The sequence below is a fragment of the Condylostylus longicornis genome, unplaced genomic scaffold (genome assembly GCF_029603195.1).
Source record: "Condylostylus longicornis isolate FDR11 unplaced genomic scaffold, ASM2960319v2 ptg000001l, whole genome shotgun sequence".
NCBI lineage: Eukaryota > Metazoa > Arthropoda > Insecta > Diptera > Dolichopodidae > Condylostylus > Condylostylus longicornis.
This window is the reverse complement of record NW_026577970.1, coordinates 5837662-5851349: the sequence shown is the minus strand read 5'-3', so window position 1 is coordinate 5851349 and position 13688 is coordinate 5837662. Positions and strand designations below refer to the sequence as shown.

At 27.1% G+C, this 13688-nt stretch overlaps 2 protein-coding genes across 2 annotated transcripts; one reads left to right on the top strand and one right to left on the bottom strand.

Moving 5' to 3' along the window:
* Window positions 1-3022: 3022 nt before the first annotated feature.
* LOC129607193 (splicing factor U2AF 50 kDa subunit) lies at window positions 3023-6813 on the bottom strand. The gene is made up of 5 exons (XM_055518027.1): window positions 6633-6813; window positions 5779-6351; window positions 5629-5711; window positions 3937-4059; window positions 3023-3583 (listed from the first exon to the last, which is right to left on the bottom strand). Exons 1-5 carry the CDS (start codon window positions 6643-6645, stop codon window positions 3128-3130), a joined length of 1248 nt encoding a protein of 415 aa, XP_055374002.1. The 5' UTR covers window positions 6646-6813; the 3' UTR covers window positions 3023-3127.
* A 1998-nt stretch (window positions 6814-8811) lies between these two features.
* On the top strand, window positions 8812-13115 carry LOC129605546 (probable WRKY transcription factor protein 1). The gene is made up of 2 exons (XM_055515418.1): window positions 8812-10800; window positions 10871-13115. The coding sequence occupies exons 1-2, from the start codon at window positions 9216-9218 to the stop codon at window positions 12001-12003; spliced, it is 2718 nt and encodes a 905-aa protein (XP_055371393.1). The 5' UTR covers window positions 8812-9215; the 3' UTR covers window positions 12004-13115.
* The last annotated feature ends 573 nt before the right edge of the window (window positions 13116-13688 follow it).

Below are 13688 nucleotides of genomic sequence, written 5' to 3'. Positions count from 1 at the left end.
TCATATTTTATTTTACAATTTAAAATTTATTTTATATAATAATTGTACGAGTATATACGCACATTAACACATACATGTGTATGTTAAAGAAAAATAATATGGGGATGAATAATCGTGAAGTACAATATATGTAATTACAATAACGATTAAAACTATGCTAAATATTTTTTTTTTACTCATTTATTGTTATTTGGTAAAAATTAAACTCGATTAAAAAGCTACATTCTTTTATGTTGCCATAGTAAAACTGGAAAGAAAAGCAGTTTTCCTTCGAATGACAAAAAAGTTTTTTTTACGTTTTTGTTATTACTTTACTACTAAACTACTTATTGCCGATCAAATATGCCGTAAAAAGATACGTTATGTGTAATGAAATATTGCAAATATGTATTTATGTATGTATGTAGATCTATATATAAAAAAATATGCAGCTGCAGGTTTATTTCTAATGAAAACAATGCTGCAATTTTCAAAAATGAAAATGAAAAATTAAATAATTTCATTAAAAGAAAGCTAATTCGAAAAAATTCACAATAATTATTTAAAAATACAAAAAATTTATCAATACTCATACAATACTCATACAAACAAAAATATCTGATATTTAGAATATACATATGTATATAAAAAAGATATTCTTATGATTTCATAAATTTGAAGAATTGAACAGCTCTCATTTCTGTGCATATTTTATTATTCAAATTCAATTTTATTAAAATTATTGAAAATTACTTTTATTTCTAAATACGATGCAAACACGTACATAGTTGTTTTAAGAATAATCGACTTTTTCATAAACGCTGTAGATCGCGATTTATATAGTGAAGAAAACTGCGCTATATGCATGTTCATATAAAAAAATAAAAATGGCTAAATTTTTGCAATACATCGGAATTATTATGATTGGTGCAGTTTAATCATATGAGTTGTTTTAATTTTGTTACATTTATACATTTTGTTTTGCAGTATCCCGTTTCGCAGTTATTGTTTTGCAGTGTTACGTTAAGAAAATCAATATTATGCTTATGAAGAATCGCCGAAATCAATCTACACATATATATACATACGTACATTGGAAAAATTAGCTTTTTCTGGCTCATGGGCTGATCACTGACAACTAATTAGAACAATAGATTAATAAAAAATAAATAGGTCCGAGAATTTTACAATATTTATAAATCACTGCTAGAGAATTTATCATTTGCAGCCGCAAATTAAATTAAATTTCATGAAGGTCTGAAAATTGAACTCATAAAATACTCAATATGTAATTCGAAATTATATAGAAATATATGCTTTGATCAGACCCAATTCTGAACGATGTTAAACTTTTTGTACCTGTTTAACACAATATATTTTGTAAGGATGACAATAGGTCTTCCAACAAACGTTAGCATAGTGCATGCACAGACTGGGAATGAAAATGGAAAGTGATCAGAAAATATAATAACGAAAATAGAAGATGGTTGTCGTTTTACCTGAACTCTTCAGACGAATAATATCGATTTACACAATACTAAGAATTTGCTCATTTATGCTGCTAAACAATTTGCGCATTTTTCTATATAATCTACTTATATATAAATCAGGTTTTAAATCGAAATTTAAACACCAAAGGGTGAAAACTTAAAGACTTTTTTAATGAAGATTTTGTTTCTTAACACGTACAAATCATAGTGTATACTTAATAAAATATGCAAAAAGCATAAAAATGATTGATACTGTTTATACATGCGCTATTTTTCATAACACTTTTCATAATACCTTATCGAAATTTTTCTGGAGTGCATAGTAATGTGTGTAAATTAAGTTAAAGATGAAAAATTTTGGAGACAAAAACAAAACTAAATTTTGTAAAATTTTACAATTTCTTTTGAGAATAAAAAATTTAAAATAAATAACAAGAAATATGTACATTTGTATTCAAAATTCAAACGATTATTTATTATTCGCATCACAAGTAAAACAGTTTAAGTCCCTCATGAATACAATTTTATTCCAACAACTTCAATTTTACTTTTTGTTAACTTTTTATTTTGGAAATTTTATTTTAACATTAAAATAGGAGAGTGCTTTCCAAAAATTAATAAACATAACAGTAAAAAGGTGTTCTTCTCTTATTGAACACTTAATGCAATTTTCATTTGTTATTTTTGCTAAATTCTAATTAAATTCTGATGGTAATCTGAAAAAAGTTGGACTTCCGTAGCTCTTTCAGTTAAAAACTGGTTACTTTATTGTAATAACTACAGTTTCAATAAATACACTCAAGTTAAAAAAAAATTAATTTCAACATAATTTACTAAAAGAACTATAAATATTTTTCTATGCCAGTAATGTCACATATAATCAATATTGTCAGAAAAAAATTAATAATTTGACACGGCACTGTAATTTTTTTTTTAAACAAAATTGTCTTGAACAATATTGAAAGCTGCAGCTTTATCCGATATTTATGCAATTATTTCAATGATTTTAAATTATTGCATATCTATATAAAACAAAGTTTTAGGAAATCAAAGTTTCAACTTAATTTAAGAAATCAACGATTGCTTAATAGATGTACTAAGAAAGTCATAATTCAAGTTGAAGTTAGATTTGCAATTTAGTAGACGATTATAATATGTAAGGCGGCTACAATATTTCCAAGTAAGAAAATTATTTTCGCATAGGCACGTACGTATCTTCCTTTTTCAAAAATTAAAAAAAAATTAAAGTGTAGACAACAGAAATTTGTTTAAAAAAAAAGCTTGTCCTGGAGGTAATAATAACAGCACGATTTTTTCAATGAATTTATCAAAACGTCTTGACTGTATTTCAGCAAATTCTTATTCAAGTCTACAGTTTTTAAGAAAGTTTTTATACATTAAAAAAATATAAATTAAACCTAATAGCAATTATAAAAATTAATGTCAATAGAAAAATTTTTCGATTTGTAAACTATTAAATTGAAAATAAAATGCAAAACCAAAAGTTTAAGGAGTTATTTTAAAAAAGAAATACCTAAAAAAAAATAATTTTAAGAACGAATTTATTTTCAGTTATTTTTCCTTATTAATTAAAGTTTTTTATTTATAATTTTTGTTTAAAGTTTTTATTCTCTTAAATTTGATTTTTAAATCCCAATTTAAAACTCTCTTCTGTGATATTTATCAGGATCGAAGTAGGAAGTGACGACAACACGATCACTAAATTTACGACCAGTTAGTGCTTGTTGTGCCTTTTGGCAATCAACAACTGAATTAAATTCAACGAAAACTTTTCCGCATCCGGGAACGTCTACGCCTTCAATTGGCCTTGGAATTTCTACACTTCGAACAATACCATATTTTCCACACTCTTCTTTAATATCTTCTAAAATATCTTCATATTCTTCCTCGTCACGTAATTCTTCTGGAGTAACCATATTCAATAAGCACAATACCTCTGTTGGAGGGCCAGATGTTCCCACCATTGACAATCCTGGTACCTGAATTTGTACTGGAGCAACAGTTCCAACTTGTGAATTTTTAGCTCCAACACTAGCTCTTTGTACAATAAGTTTCTTGTCACCAAGTTGCATTCCATTCAAACCGGCAATAGCCTGAAAATAAGTAAGATTTGAAATTGGTATATATAAAAATTTATATTATTATATTAATTGTTTGACCATAAGTTACATATGTATGTATATAGATCTGTGATGTTTTTAACTTGGATTCATTGCATATAAAATTAAAAATTCCTAAATCGATTTTATTTAGAGCAATACAAACTTCTTGAATAAAATCCCAACACCTGAAGTGATGCATCTAAAGGATATAAGTGATAATCACCTTGCCCTTAATCTAGTGAACCACATTGCAATATAATTGCAATATCCAATTTAAAAATTAAAATTTGTGCTAATCTAACAACTGCATAATGAAAATCGTATATGCATATTCAAAAACTCACTTGATCTGTAATGTTAAAGTCAACATATTCCGCAAACGCGTATCCTTTGCTTAAACCAGTTGCTGCATCTTTAACTAAGTTGAATGCTCGCAGTTGTCCAAAAGATAAAAGCAATTCTTTGACCTATATAGTTAAACATAAAAGAAAAAAAAACAAATGTAATGACTGCAACTCTTATATGTAGGGCTAGTAAGTTTAGTTCAACAATAATTTTATACCAATCGAAATGACATACTACTCCAAATGAATTCTCGCGCAGAACTCAAGTTTAAATGATATTGATAGTCTTTTTTTTATGTTAAAATAAAAACAAATGTGAAAATTGTATTTGAAAAAAAATATCAAATAAACTTAAATTTTCTTGAATGCGACAATTTCTACCGATCACCGTTGATTGTATACTTACTGTGAATGACATCTAGGAACCTATACTTAAAAATAAGATGAAACCCTCAACCAAGATTAACAAATATAACCCTGAACTCGAAAAACTCACGTATTCTGTAATTAAAATTCATTTTGTTTTTCAATTAAACTTGCCTTTTAAAATATCTTTATGTTTTCGATAAAAATTTATCCCATTTTGATTTATAAAGCGATTTGAAACAAAGTTTATTATATTGATATTTTATATGTATATGTATCTATTTAATTTTTGATCTGTGCATTCAGATAACAATAACAGCATTTTTGCTTTGAGGATAACAATGGCAACATAAACTATTGGGAAGCAGCAGTCTGCCATGTAGCTCAACCTATGCTACAATAATAATGAAATTATAAATCAGTATGTTTTTTTTTACAGAAAAATGTTTTTTTTTATATTATAAATATAATTGCTGCAAATAAATAATATTTTGTTTTTGCTGAAAAGTAGAACAGCTGAAAAAATAATTTTTGGTAGCTGTAAAAAAAGTTTAAAAAGTTTGTTTTTTCTAAAAAAACAAATTCCTGAAAGCTGGCTGAAAATAAAAAACATTTTTTCCTGAAAATGAATTTTTGAGTATTGAGCCTTAAATTAACTCTTATCAAGGTCCCTTAAACGAAATATTAACTTAAGAATACAAATTTTTACTCAAGAAAGTAAATTATTTGATTGATATTTTCTTAATTGAAGTGTTTAAGTAATGGCTCTAGTATTACATTTACACTCGATTCTTCCAGATTTGAATTTAAAAAACTGTAGACCAACTATAGGTTACTTCAAAATAAGTTAATCTACATCAGAGTTTATTGTCGTTTCACCTAAATTAATTTAGCTAAAAAACAACCCTCTTTAATCCCTTTACATAAAGAACAAAAATAAAGTTTCATATTTTGTAAAAAAAAAATATCTGTGGAAATTCTGCATTGAAATTTCACACTCCACTGTACATATAATAATAATCCTTAACAAAAATAATCTTAAATTTATCGTAAAATAAACGTTGTTTTCAATTTTTTTTCAGAGCAACCTGTAAGTTAAAATACATTCGTAGAATATTGAAAATTTACCTTCGACACTAAAAATACATTATATCTGAAAAAATTTAATTATAATCGAAAATTCGTACTACATCGCTATTTTTTCTCAAAAAAAAATGCAGTAGCACATAAAAATCCAAATTGGCTTTCAAAATCGAATAGTGAAGTTACACTCAATAGGATCAACGATTCTATAAATTATTTTATTATGAAAATTTTCTCCCTTACCTGTTCTTCATTTAGATAATTTGGCAAGCCTCCAATGAAAATTTTATGTGGTGAATCTGGAACTACAGCTGATATTGACCCAGCTAAAAATAAAACAAAAAACTTTTATTTCAATATCATTTTCAAAAAAGTAGTGTGGGGTTAACTTACTAACTGGTGCATTGAGAACAGCCGAATCTGTCATACCAGGCATTGGTTGATAATCATGAGGACGTCTAATTTTTAAACTTTGTCCTTTAAAGTTAATTCCATCAAATGCCATTGCCTGAGTCGTTTCATCAATTGACCTAAATTCTAAAAACGCAAAATTTTTGTCCAAATTTATTTGACATGCTAATACTGGATTCCCGGCTGCTTGGGCTAATCCAGATAGGTGCATTTGTTGATTAAAAAATTCCATCATTTCTTCTTCAGTAACACCAAATGGTATATTTCCAACGTATAGTCGTCGCGCTTGTCTCGTAATTGTTGAACCAACTACAGGTACTGCAGCTTGAGGCGTATCAGCTACAATATTAGCAGGAATCTGTCCAGCTGCTTGCATAGCCTTATATTGAAGTGGCGTAATATGCTCAAAACCTGGAGGTGGTACATCCCAATATAAAGAAGGTTTTCTTCGTCTCGTAATTGTTCGCCTATTATGACGATCTCTCGGGGTTCGGGACCTACTGCGTCGCCTTGGCGAACGAGACCGACTTCTTCTACGATGCCTTCTGTCGCGATCTAATATTTAATTTAAATAACAAATTTTGTATTTATTTGCAAGAGATTATAGATACAGGTTGCATATTGCTCGATTTATCATCTGCATCATACATATATGCATACATACACGATATTTAGCCAATATTTATGCAGATATACAATGTATAGGATGTATATACGTAAGTACATATGTAAGCAATATACAAGCACTCTGTTAGTTTTTTCCACCAAGCGCATGTAAGTTCAAGGTGCTTAAGACTTATTTCACTTAATTTAATAGTAGGAAATAGTAATCTTACCATCAGATCCCATTTTACTTCCTTTTAATTTTGTAAAATATTAGCAAAAATTATATTTTCTAGTATATATACCCATAAACCAACACACAACGCGAATAGAAAATGGAGTGACTATTTTAATTTTCAACAATACGCAAATCACAAACCAATTCTGTAAGCTCTGCCCTCTGCCTTAGTGCCGAATAATACTTTTGACACTTAAGTCTACAATACATTTCTACAAACGAAAATGGAAGCAGCAGAATATAATAGGGTTGGGAAATACTTATTGATTTATCAATATCACTGAATATTGGAGTAAAAGTATCGAAATTAATGTAAAACTGAACTTTAGTACAGGAGCCCACAAAAAATATTAAAGTTAATTGTTAACCATAATAGTAACAGGAATTGTAAATAGACCTTAAAAAAGAAACCAATACGGAAAAAAAATTAAAAATCACAAAAATCGGAACATAATAATATATTTTGAATCCAATTTAACAACACGTAATGTGTGAACATTTAATTATTTTACACGTTTTTTACATGTAACATGTTAATTTATTAAAATATGAAATGGAATAATTATGTAATTTATTAAAGTCTAATTCAATGGCTCATTTTAATAAAAAGAACATAAACAAAATTATCAAATAAAATCGATATGCATTGCAATGTACAAAGTAGATAAAAAAATCAAATCTGTGTCATATATGAAAGCAAGACATTGGTTCCCACATTTCTTTCACATTTACAGTTTATCAGCATCATAACATACAAATACACTGTTGTACTGGTACTGTACATGGTATGTACATGTTTTTATTGTCAATTTTCACTAGAGAAATTTGACAATTATAATAATAACGTAAAAAAGTAAATAATCAATTGAAATGTGCTGAAAATTTACTCAGATGTGATAATTTTGCCTATGTTCTTTAGTACAATCACAATATTAAAATAAATCAAAATAAATGGAACTGTGACTTTTTGAGAAATATTTCTGCTGCATCGTTTTTTCTAAGAATTCTTAGAAAAAAATATATATATGCATATAAAATTTTACAAGCGTTAATTTGTTTTATTTTTTTAAATATTTCTTAAAAAATGAATAAAAAAAAGTAAATTCTGACTTTACCAAACAGTTTTGTTTGCCGAAATGCTTATTAAAAAGTAGAATGCGAACTTCAGATCGAAAATATAAAATTTAAGTTCAAACAACTTGCTAAGCAACTAACAATTTATTCATTTTGGACTTTTCTTGTTGTCAAGTTTTTATTCAGACAAGATTTAAACTATATGAAAACCACCTTTTAACTTTCTATTAATCTACTTATTTTGGATCTTTTCGTTTATACGGCGAACTTTATATGGTTTTGCTGCTTTTGCGATTTTCTATTGGTTATCTATGATTGATTATAGGTATTTTATCTGCTTAATTGTAAAAACATAGCGCTGAACGGCAGCGGCAAGCGATTTCCGTTGTTAACCCAGAACAATTTTGCATATAATGCGGTAAAATAAGAATTTAGTTCTATTTAAATCTGGTATGCTTTATGAATTCTGACATTTCTTCAAGGAAAACCACTCTTGTTCTGTTTTAAACTCAACTGTGAAGAAAATATTTTTACCAATGATTTTAGCAAGTAATTTGACATATTTAACAAATTTAATAAAATTTAAAAAATAAATAATCAACTTTTAAGATTTGTATTGAGAAAATAAATAATTTATGTTCACAAAAGTAAAGATTTATAAAAAAAAAATTTAAAACCTTAGCGTTTTGTCAAAATTTCAAAAAAATTACAACATTTTATTTTTACAAAGAATCTTTAGAGCGAAATTTGAGCTTACTGTTAAACGCGTACCTCGTTATAGTACGCAATTAATTTTTAATTTCGAAAAAAAATAACAATGAATTAAAATTATAGAAACTTTTTCATCAATAAATTTACCATTGTAAACTTCCTTATTCATATCCCTTGTGTTATTTTCATTTTTGATACTATTGGCAAAGAGACTAGAATGGGTTGTGTCATTTGTGACTTCAAATAATTACATCGACGCATTTCTTAGTACAAAATGGCTACGAAGTCTACAAAATAGAAATTGCATTGATGTCGTTTGAAAGTGGAGGCCTATTATAGCTTTTTGCTTTTTATTTTTGTTTTTGTTATATTCATTTTCATTCGTTTAAAATAGAAACTTGTCACGAAGCGTACGTACGCTCTTATTTGTAATTTTTAATTAAGGATAGAATTTTTTTATTTCAAGTGATGCAGTAAAAATTAATTTTAGAACTATTTTCTTATGGGATTTAATAAAATACAAATATTTCAATAAATTTTTGAAGAAATTAAAAAAGGAAAAAGTGCGCGGGAATTGATTATAATAATTTGTGTTAACTAGCACTGTCTTATTTGGAGACTTAATTTCGTCATTTACCTGAGAAGTTGTCAAATCTAATTGAAGAACTAGAGCATATTTAGTAAATATTTTTGGAAAATACAATTAAATCAAATAATTTTGAATTTGTTCTCATATAATTTTATGATGAATTTAAGTAAGCGCTAGTAAATTTATAATTGTTTTAAACAAATAATGACACCATCTCGCAAATTGAATAGTAAAAAACAAAGCGCTGGATATAGACGCTCAGGCAAATTTCAAAACTTCAAAACAAAACGTTGCTTTATTCCTATTAAAAAATTGAAAATTGAAAAATTAAACATGAGAAAAGTTAGCACAACTGAACAGAGAAGAGACTTTCCAAGCAAGAAGGATCCTACAGAAAAAAGACCTGAAATTCGGATTATAAAAGCAGTGTCGAATGCTTCTAGACAAATTAGTAGATTAGAGAGTGGCAAAGTAAAAAGTAATTTAAATTCAATTAACAAAAAATCGGAAGATATGCTGTTCCAGGGATTCAATTTAAAATTTTTAAATAAGGGAAAACCTGTTCAAATGCAAAACATGAAGCAGTCTCAGAAAATTATTCGTAAATCACCAGAAATTAAGAACTTTAAGAAAGTGGACACGAATATTAATGAAAAGCTTATACCTAAAAAGCAAATCGAGAGAAAAGTAGTTGAAGATACACCAATAAGATCAAAACGAACTCCAAAGCCTAATCGGAAGTATGTAAATGACAATTTAATAACTAATTTTAAAAGCAATAAAATTTCACAAAAAGCTGGTGGTGGTGTTTCGGATTTTGATTCTGAGAGCGATCGATTCAGTGCAACTTCAAGCGATGTCGACTCCGATATTCTCAGAGAAAGTGAAGATACCTCAACTGCGGAAGAAGAATATGATAAACCATCTAAATCCAAAGCCAAGTTAAATGTTACAGCAGGCAATAAAAAGACGATTAACATATCACCAACATTTAAACCTAAATTAAGCAATGACGTCGAAAAAAATAAACTTAGCCAGATGGAAAAATTCAATCAGAGCATTAAAAATAATCCTGTAGTTAAACAAATTTCACTTCCAGGAAAAACAATTATTTTAAACAAGTATTCGTATAACCAACCTTCCAATAATCAAACATTTTTCCAAAAAAATCAATTGTCAAAGACAACTATCGATAGATCTCAAAAAACAAAACAACCATCATTGGTAGGTGGATCCGTGGGTTTCGCTCGCAAACGAAAATTAAACGAACCTACACAACAAAAGGAGATGACGAAGATTTCTAAGATTAATGAAAAGACTTTTAAAAAAGATAGTTTTGATAGTGATATTGACTTAAACGATGATGACGACATAAATAACTCTGATATAGACGATTTTATTAAAGAATTAACAGCTCAGAGACAAATAAAAGTTGTAAAGAAATTAGCTCAAGTAAGTAAGCGAAGTAATAGCCCAGGAAATCGAAATGCAAATAGCGTTGCAAAACCAATGATATTAAATAAAAGTTTGCAACAACCTAAAGAAAAAAATAAAGTAAATAATGAAAGCAAAACAGAAAGTGCACAACAGATTAAACAAATAAAAAACGTAGCTAAAAAAGATAACGACTCTGAAAGTCTCACTCTTGGAAGTGTTAGTGATTCTGATAAGGAAGTTTTAGAAAAAAATAGTGATCCTTTTGCTAAAACTACAGCCTCTACATTGGAAGATTTTGAAAAAATGCCTACTTTTACTATAGTCAACATAAATGACATAATTGGTAAAAAAGGTATAAATGCATATATAAAAAAGTTTTTCATAGAAAATTTATTATAAAATGTTTTTTTTTTATAATTTAGGTGATTTTATGCTTGAAAAAATGAAAAACGATCCCCTCAAATCGGAGAAAGTTCGTAATTGTCCAGATTCATCTGACGAAAATGTTCCGTCTAATAGAAAAAAAACTGGTACAAAAAATCGTCGTAAGTCAAACCATACAAATTTATTATCCGAAAATTTTGACAAAAATAAAGATCCACCTCCGAGAACTCCTTTTCCGCCGCAGCGCAAGAGTAATAACAAAAAACATCAGTTAAATACAACATCTACATCAAATCCGTCAAATATAAAAATTTTAAACAATAATTTGAAGTTATCGAAATCAGTGTCAAGTAGAAGAGGTAATTTGACTTTATCAAATAAATCTCAAAACAAAGGTCCACCTAGAATATTAAATTCAATGGTTGCTAAGAAAACAACACCTATAACAACTTTCAGTACAAAAGTTGATACAAGGCATTCGAATGATATGAGCGATAGCGACAACGAAGTTACTCGAAAAAAACCTAAAGAAAATATTAAAAATCAGTTATTAAAACAAGTAAATGAAAATAAATTAGAAAATAAAAATCAATCACCAGTTAGTAATAACAAAAGAAAGTTACCAAGCGAAAAAGTTATCATTCAAAGACAAGGCAATAAAATAATCAAAAAAATAACGTGTTTTGAGACTTGGTATGTTATAAATCTACCACCAGAAACACTTGAAAAAGAAAATACGATTAGAAACATTGTTGAAATACCTTTAATAAATTTGGCAAATCAAGCTAAAACAATTGATTTACCAAATAATAAATGGACGTGTAAGGTGTCTTTGCAAAAATGTACAGGAGCAATGGTATCACAAAATTCTGAACCATATACTGGTGAAATATATGATGATTATATTAATCCAGATGAAATACATAAATATCGACCGAGTAATGTTATGTTTAGAAGACAAGCATTGCACCCTACCCCAAAAGTACCTTATGATAGAGCAGTTATTTTCAAAAATAATACCTTTTTTACAAATATTGAAGGTAAAAACGTAAAATTATTAGGCGCACCTCATCAAATAGAAAAATTAAAAGATATTGAAATACTTTTAAATTTAATTGACGATTTTTCGTTAAAAAATCAATTTGTTGAACTGGCGCCTTATGTTCCATAGATCAAAAATATCAAAATTCATTCAATTTTCCAACGTTTACATACCTACATTCATTTTGCCAATTGAGATTAATGAAAGAACGTAACAAACGTACATATATTGAAATACATTGTTGATTTTATTTACGTTGAAACATTTTATGAAATTTATTTTAGTCAAAAATTTGAAAATTTAAGTACTGTGTAAGTAGTTAACAATGCGTTTTGAATTAAGCACAATATTTTCATGTGACTTCCCTTAATTAAGTTTTGTTTTCATTGTTTTTTTTTTTTTAATATAAAATTTTGTTTAACAAATAATAGAAATAATAGAAAAATTTATTTTGATATAAAAAAATTACGCGGCGTTTGAAAATGTATTTCAAATATTTTCACTAATTTGAATATTTAAAAACATTAAAAAAATTAGGTTTAAAATATAATGTAAATAAGGATTAGCAAAAAAGAAATCAATTTTAATATAATTTTTTAAATTCAATAATCTTAGGAATTTATTTTTTAATCTTGTTAATTAAACAGAAGCTTGTAGCATGCAAGCAAATTGAAATTAACAGTAAGTAATTTTTTCCTGAACATCTTAACAATAACTTTATTCTTATAAGGAAATTGCTTACATATTAATTACTCTTTAAAAGAAAAACTGTTACTGATGGAAGAGTCAAGAGACTATATTATAATGGGCTCAGTCAAATTTTTCTGTAGTTAATCCAAAATAGGAATAAATTTGAATAGTAAGAATTTGGTCTAAACGTGCTACTCGCAGATTCACATAAATGTCAAAATGAATGAAGGAAAATGTGAATGCGGTATTTTGGATGTTTTGCAACACCTCCACAAATTCAGTAAATGTGAACTGCTCTTAAGATAGTTTTACACTACCTGTACTATTGAAATTTATTGGAGTATCGTACTACTATCGAGAACATACTTATCTACATGTGTATACATATTTTTTGACAAGGTACTTTTCACATTTGAATTGATCTATCATTTTATGGTACATCTACAATATGAATGTAATAAAATAAGAAAATTACATAATTTTTCAAAAATAAAAATAAATTTTGTTAAATTTAAAAACATTGTTGCGGATTATAAAAGTTAAGCGAACTTCAATTTTAAAATTTTATTTAAATTAAGTTTTTTTTCTTTTTATTTTAAATATGCATATACATATGTAATTATTATTACTTAAGATTCAAAAATAAAATATGAAATATGTAAATTAAAAAATATAAACTAATACATACATAATACGTTTTTTTTTCAATATAAGCACTTGCGTTTTAACTACACAAACATTATATTTTAGTTTTACTTATAAATATGTTTCAAATAAATCATAAATGTGAAATAAAAATTTTATTTTAATTATCCCCTTTCCCAAACAGGCAAGTTCAAAATTGTAGTAAATTATTCGGTATTGGCTACTGGCACACAATTCAGCAACTACAGCTGATCAGCTATAGTAAATTTTATTGAAAAATATTAAGAAAAAGTTTTTTTATAAGGTTGGAAAAATATGTTTTTCGTAAAAATCTTGTTAGTCTCATTGTGAAAACAAAAATTTCATGTTGTGCTTGTTCGTGGAGTCAAGAGACAGTTTTGACACGTTTCTTTAAAAAACTTAGACTACTAATTCTTTAACCTACAAAAATTGACAGCTGAGGAAAGTATCTGAATTAA